The sequence below is a fragment of the Physella acuta genome, unplaced genomic scaffold (assembly GCF_028476545.2).
Source record: "Physella acuta isolate Inbredline_101_S28 unplaced genomic scaffold, ASM2847654v3 ptg000171l, whole genome shotgun sequence".
Classification (NCBI taxonomy): Eukaryota; Metazoa; Mollusca; class Gastropoda; family Physidae; genus Physella; species Physella acuta.
The window spans coordinates 732,760-740,525 of NW_026731690.1; the positions used below are offsets into that span (position 1 = coordinate 732,760).

At 31.9% G+C, this 7,766-nt stretch overlaps 1 protein-coding gene across 1 annotated transcript; it reads left to right on the forward strand.

The window, feature by feature from the left end:
• The first annotated feature begins 4,725 nt into the window (after positions 1–4,725).
• Positions 4,726–7,530, forward strand: LOC131936205 (uncharacterized). The gene is made up of 4 exons (XM_059293118.1): positions 4,726–4,837; positions 5,431–5,721; positions 6,986–7,276; positions 7,520–7,530. The coding sequence occupies exons 2-4, from the start codon at positions 5,550–5,552 to the stop codon at positions 7,528–7,530; spliced, it is 474 nt and encodes a 157-aa protein (XP_059149101.1). The 5' UTR covers positions 4,726–4,837; positions 5,431–5,549.
• Positions 7,531–7,766: the final 236 nt, after the last annotated feature.

The window sequence follows — 7,766 nt, forward strand, 5'->3', positions numbered from 1 at the left end:
GAAGTCACGTTTAGTCCGAGCTTGCCTTACTTATAGGTAAGGTAATTCTTTTTTATTTTTTTTATTTATTTTTTTTGTTATGTAAGAGATATGTCCAAAAAAAGATAAATAAAACATTTTAAAATTGTATCTCTTTTTCTAATTATTAGAATTTCTGCAATTCGGGTCTTGGAAGAATAACTAACTTTCTAAAACAAAGACTAAGGCTTTTTTTGTCTTAGCTTGTGTGGTTTAAATGGGGAGTGCTTGATTTTGCTTTCGAAATTATTTTAATTAAAAGACAGTCTAGTTATTAACTGTTTGCGTAAAATTAATATTAATTTTACTTAGTTGGATGTGTTTGTTTTAGTGTGTCCCACATTCAAGCACGCTCTTATACAAATGCCAACATGTGTTTATATTCAGCGGATCTGGGCATGGTTTTTTCCATGGTTGGAAATACTAAACAATAATCTGACACGATACAACTATTACAGCTGCTCATTAGAACGTGTTTACAATGACACAAACTGCCAGGTCAGCTTGACGTTATCTTTGGTTGACCTTATCTAAATTTAGACATTTCCATTTCCGGACACAAGTTCATCGCTATCTCCTACCATCTGTTCTGCCGACATGACCTTCTGATTTACTCATTTAATATTCTAGGGACATGTTTTTCTTTAAAGTTTGTTGTTTATAAAACTACATTTATTACGTTTATTAAAGGGTACGAAAAAAAATAGAATACATTTTTTTCCCATTTCTACAAAACAATAGTGAACTACTTTATATACAAGAAAAGCAATTTTAAATTAGCAAGTAAATTCAATTAATAAAATTAAGATAATGTGGATTGGATCTGAGTTACGTATATTTCCTTTAATATTTTTTTCCTGTAATTATATTATTTTCATGATTACTGTTAAAATGTAAAATATCTCAATTACAAGTTGAATTAAAAATACATTGCTAGTATTTATAAGCATGCGTAGTATTGTTCTTATATCGGGATGTGCCCATGCATCACCGAATATTTTCAATATTAAGTACAACGAAACTCTTTTGAGTTTTTGCAGAAGGAAATTAATTATTTTATGTAACCAATTTTTTTTTTAGGGAATGAATAATAGCTTAGTTACAAAAGCTAAAAGTATTTTTAATAATCATTTTTTTTTAAATCCTTCCATATTTGAAACTTTTGTCTATCTGTGTGCACTTAATTACTCATACCAGAAATTTTAATTATCTGATGGTGTGATTACTATTGGATTGTTGAACCTTCACCTCTATTACTCATGACGTGTTTCAAGCCAAGTCTCTTTAATCGTAATGTTTCAAGTATTTTGAGCTTTCCTGTTGAGAGAGCGAAGTTCAGAAGTAACGCATTCAAAAACCTGCAGACCGAATAGATGGATATTTTCAGAAGCATGATCGCTTCGTGATAAGAAAATCAAAATGCTCATGTACATTTTGTTATTTGATTTTTTTCAACACAGATGTGGTATGTAGTCACGAATAGATGCATATAAACACACATAGGCCTATACACGCAAATACAGACAGACAAACACATACGGAAATACCCACTTAGATACAGAGGTGCATATTCAATAACATTTGGACACACACTCAAACACAAATTCAAACATTAACACTTTAGAATATATTTATATTTAATACGTACATTTCTTTAATAGGTGCAGTGAATCTAGATCTGTCTTTATTAGATGTCAATCGTAGGAAGATTACAAATGTATACGACACTAATACGTTTATCTTTGAGTGTCACGTAAATAAAACAACAGAAACATCAAAGTTCTTTGTGTCAGCTACCTGCGATCTCCCAGGTGTTGTGGATAAAAAGAGTTTAGCTCCTGCAGCGTTTAAGTTTACAGTTAGCAGCTTCATGCACCAGGTCAAATGTGTTTGTGTCGCTGAACTTCCTGAGACTAAGACGTATGTACAGAAGGAACTACTGATTGAAGTCATACGTAAGTCAGCTAGGTAGCCTTCAGTGTGATGTAGTTTTCGTGATCATTTTAATTATTGAAATAATTGAAATAATTATAAAATACACAGTAATCTAAAATTGTTAAATAAAATTAAATCTAATAGCCGTTTATAAAAGACATCAGTAGCTATTGCAATTTTAAAATTATATCGTTCACCTAGTCTTTTGGTTGAAAATACATTGAATCTTAAAATATTTTGAAACAGGTTTTGATCTACTGGATTTTTGTGGAATTCAATTTTTAAATGTAATTTTTTCGTGAAATTATAGTTATAATTTTGAATTAATCAAGTTATTTATACACAGTCAGAACAAAAATAAAACTGAAGTAATTTCTCATATACATTTCAAGTATATTCTTGTATAAAAGTAAGGGGGATGACGCTTTCATGCATACTGGCTATAGACAGGTTTTTAAATTATTTTTTTAATACTTAAATTAAATAAATTGAATAGCTTTTCGAAAAGGGAATTACACACCAAATAATGTGTGCATTATAGAGCAAAAATAAGGACTTTAAAAAGAATCTATAATTATTTTATTTAAATAATTAAATGACTGATTAAGTCACATTTTGTGTAACAATGCATCGTCATGGAGTCTTGACCTACGAGAGAAGTTTTAAAGAAATCGTTCCAATAGTAGTACTCTGTTTTCAGAAATCGAAAATACCGTAAATTAAAATTTTCGTTCACCTGAAATTTGACAGAATCAAGGTAATAGCATCTTATTCACATCTTCATCTACATAACTTAAACGGTACTCAAGTTATCGGCATGGTAGAACACACAAATAGAGCAAAGTACAATTTCCGTTCATTGGTGGTCATTAAACAATTTAAAGCAATCGAACTATAAAATTGTGTACTTATATTCGAAATGTCATCTAACTACCTCAAACAGAGCTCACGTTATGGTCTTCACACTGAAATAGAATAAAATTCATTTCCGTTTAATCTTTCAAAATTTCAATTATCACATACAACGTATTACTTTTTTTTGTAAACGTTCGTCTTCCTAACTGAAAAGATAATTAAGTAATTAGCTTTTCAGAAACCAGAAGTTGAATAATCACCACTTCCAGTTCCGAAAATTATTCAAAAGTTAAAAAAAAACTAAAAATTCGATAAATCTGTATTTAGAATTTGTGTCCGATTGAAATAAGTCCCCCATACTACGTATATGATTAGGTACTGATGTGTAAAACGGTGAAATCTGTCAAAATTGCACATGATGTTTGTGAACAATTACAATACTTCTTCAATACTCTGTATACGAGCAAGTAAAATGCACCCAATCGGACTTCGCGGTCAATTTAGCAGATGAAGTAGAACTTATCTCTTTCTATTATTTTGACAGACAGTCAGGTACCTTTGAGAACTGCGATGACCTAGAGAAATCCTACGGATAAGTCTGTGATCTGAACTCGAGACTTTGAGTGACCACTCGTATGCTCTATCAACCGACTACACTCTCACGCATACTCTGTCTTACTCCCTACATATAATTTACGATGCGTTTACATTAATAATTTATCTAGTAGTATTTATAAACTTTCACATTTTTACAAACTTTTATTTAACTCACTTCCTCTATTTGTCGTCAGTCTGTCTGTCTAGATCGAAACTTGTTATTAAAACGTTTTTTTAATGAAATTTTTTTACAAGCTTTTATTTAACTCACTTCCTCGTCAGTCTGTCGTCATTCTAGATTGAAACGCCCGAGCGAAATTGAAGGCACTTCTAAATACGGTTCGTAGTTGGTACTTGGGTCAAGACATGACATTAAATTTGACTTAATTGGTTGCCTGATTAATTTGTTATGAATAAATTAAATGTTGGGGGTTGGCGTGGTTGAGTCGGTAAAGCTCATGGTTGCTAATTCGAAAAGTCTAGAGTTATGCTTAATTGTGATGGAAGCATGGTCGAGTCGGCAAAGCTCATGGTTAATAAATTCGAAAAAAGTCTCGAATTCAAACCCTCTGGCAGATAAGGCTGGACCCATCCCAACACTAAACATTAAGAACGAAGAAGAAGAAGAATTAAAATGTTGTCCAAATTAGTAGGCTGTCTCATCAAAATATTCCTTCCTATTTGACACGCGCCATCACGTTCAATAAGGCGTAATCATGTTCAATAGGTGCGCAATGGTTTTTAGTTATGTAACTCTATTGTAAATAAAACATATACAGTACTAGAAATTTTTTTATAAAAAACGTTTTAATAACAAGTTTATATGTAATAATGCACTAAAAAGGAGAAAATAAATTGTAAACTATTATTTAAATAACTCTAAAGAAAAGCGTGGGTCTCTTCCTAAATAAAAGTAAAGGTATCCAATAGATACTAAATAGACCCATGCTTTGCTTTATAGTTATTGAAATAGTAGTCTAAAATTTATTTTCTTCTTTTTAGTGCATTATTACATACAAGCTTGTTATTAAAACGTTTTGTATGACATTTTATTAACACATGATTATAAAATATAGACATAACTTTTTTTTCCGGAAAAAATACTAGATATATATGACCTTATAATGGATTGTCCACCAAGGGAGGCGAACCACCAAGGCATCTTCACATGCAGCTTCAAACAGCCCCATTGGTCAATGGGTCGTGTGTCAGTTTCGTGGAAACTTAATAGTTCTATGCTTATTAGTTGGAAATGAACAAGAGTGTACTAGTCTAAATAATAGGTACACTGGAGACATTAAAAAAACGACATTACAAACTGTGTCAAGGTTATTTGTCAACAAGGTAGACACATCATTTAAAGGACAGCTGTATTGTGTAGTAGAAGTTAACGCACATGTGTATCAAACTGATTGTAACACAATCGTTTATGGTAAGTATAGGGCACCCTCATTTTCACTCATAATGACTTTCATGATTTTTTTTCTGACATTTCCTCAAGTAGCAGAGTGGACGTGGGGGGGGGGGGGGGGTTAAAACTCTCAAATTTTGTCCAACGGCTCGGTGGACGTTCTACATCACAGTACTGCCCCCTCTCCCCCCACGGAGAAATGCCTGTTGAAAGCGTTTTAAGTAGTGAATTTTATTAATAAAAAATATATATGCATTCTTAGTATACGTGTTTATTGAGAGCGTTGCAGTGACAAGTTACTCAAACATTAGCGTTTATTATAAGAACAACATTTTAGGAATTTATTACGATGGATCGCCCACAATATAAAACTAACCTGTATGGTTTATAAGCTGGTTATAAAGCTGTTTATAAATGCGTCCCGACTGTTAAATAAATTTAGATATCAAACTAACTGTCATGTAACTAATTATATTAATCGATTCGAAAGAGGCATTTCAATGTAGTGATAATAATGAAATACAATTTACACTTTAAAATTACATGTTCAAATTATTTTTTTTTAAATTCTTCCACTTGTGTGTATAACATTTTATTAATCTATTTTGAATTAGTCCAACCAGATCACCCCTTGTGGCTTCTAGATAATACAACTAACTGGAGTGATTTAAGAGAAGGCGATTACAGAGACATAACATGCCAAGCCTTGAATGGAGAACCTTGTGTCCGCTCTATGTCTATTGAGTGCAAGAAAGGAAGTGAGATGATGGCGTCTGCCGCCGCTGCTAGCAACAAAGTATACATGAGAATCCTCCTGAACAGAACTATGGATCAGATGACATGCTTCTGTCAAGCAAAGCATGTGCTACGTGAATTCAGAGCGAATCAAACATTCAACGTCAAATGTAGGTTAATTAATTGGTTTGTTGATTTTATTTTGGATTTATTATACTGTCGCTAACTCGTAATGCCTCTAACACCAATGTTTTAATTGTTATATAGGCTTACTTCCTACTTTACACTACACCGTTAACTGGGAAGGAGTATCAAACATTCAAAAGTTTCTTAGCGTTTTGACCACAGCGCTCTTAACCTGTTTGATCTTGTAAATTTCATAAAAATATATGTGTGCATCAAGTGAATGTCAAACATACGGACAAAACTGCAAAGCTGTTTTTTCGACTCAACAAGGTGTAAAACGTCGAGATTTGTAAAAATCTCGATTTTTTTTGTACGATTACAATACTTTCCATATACTTCGTATACGACATAGTAAAAAAAAGACAAGCGAAGTGCAAAGCAGTGAAGAAAAAGTAAGGGAAAATAACAAAATATTGTATAGCAACTTTTAGGTTCAATTTTGTTCTGCGAAGTTTAGGTTTCGTTACGTTTATGGTCAAAGTGTAGCTTTAAGAGTGTAATGAGTACGTGACCGAAAGAGATAAGCAATAATCAGCAATTGTGCGAAGTTAATGGCATTTGAATTAATTATAATGGCCACAAAAACTTATTTGAGCTACAAACAATTTGACATACGAGCAATGTTACTGAACAAATTCAACTCATATTTTGGGCCACCACTATATATATATATATATATATATATATATATATATATATATATATATATATATATATTCAATATATTTTCATTATATATTCAATATATATAATTCATATGTGTGTGTGTGGTGTGTGTATACGCACGTGTATGTTTTGTAATCAGCTACGTTTATCGGTTTCTAATGCGAAAATGGTAATGGTGAATGCAGAGGCGTCGCGAGGGTGGGTGCGGGGTATATATGTCCCCGGGCGCCGACAATAGGTGGCGCCAAGATGGGTTGGAAAAATTAAAAGCTCATTTTGCATTTTAAATATAAAAAAAATATATGGGGGGGGGGAGGCGCCTAAATTGAAAGTTTGTCCCCGGGCGACGGTAAGGGTCGCTATGCTTCTGAGTGAATGGAGAAGTGTATTACTTGTTTTGGATTTTAACATGTATGTTCATTTAATTGTTTTTAAAGTCAGTCGTAAGTTTATGTATAATATTATTTTGGAAAGAGAGTGAAAATTTCAAGTTAAGACATACTAAACAACACTACAAATGAAATACGTATACATTTTTTTTTCTATTCCGATCTTAATGGAATGTTTCTGTTTTTGACTTAGATCGCCCGCTTTGTCCTCATAACTTAACAGTTGTAACCGTGGGTGTAAGCTTTATAACATTTTCCTGGACACCTGGATTTGACGGCGGACTGCGTCAAAGTTTTATCATTCAAGATGTGACAAGAGGAAATATTCTGGCGAATATCAGTGACGACAAGACGGGTGGAGTTCACGTGGTTTATAACATCACTGGCTTACCAGGGAACACAGGATACACAGTATCCGTTGATGCCGAGAACAATGAGGGGAGAACACTCTGCCGTCAGAATTCTATAAACGTTACCACTGCAGGCAAAAATCATACTTTTTTTTTCACAATTTTTGTCCATATTTTCACACTTTTCCATACTTTTATTAACCGTTCAAATAGAATAATAAATAAGTTTATTGAAGTCAGTAAGCTTAAAATATATTGACTCATCCAAAGCAGCACATCGTTTAAGAAAAAAGAATTATTTTAATTGAAATGTTGCTTGAACAACCAGTAAAGAACGGAATATGCCATATTTTAATGACAATATTTGCAATATTTAGACACATATTAACCTTTCAACGTTTTAAAGATAGTATTAAACTGCAAACGTCTTGATAAAACTGCGTTTTATACGGCAGCATTATATATATATATATATATATATATATATATATATATATATATATATATATATATATATATATATATATATATATATATATATATATATATATATAAACTTTAAACATATGTTTATAAATATATATATGTACATATATATATATATATATATATATATATATATAT

Excerpts from the sequence above, each read along its gene's own strand:
- LOC131936205 (XM_059293118.1), top strand. The coding sequence starts at position 5,550 with ATGTCTATTGAGTGCAAGAAAGGAAGTGAGATGATGGCGTCTGCCGCC. Across the intron at positions 5,722-6,985 it reads TCAAACATTCAACGTCAAAT|ATCGCCCGCTTTGTCCTCAT; the intron begins GTAGGTTAATTA and ends TTTTTGACTTAG.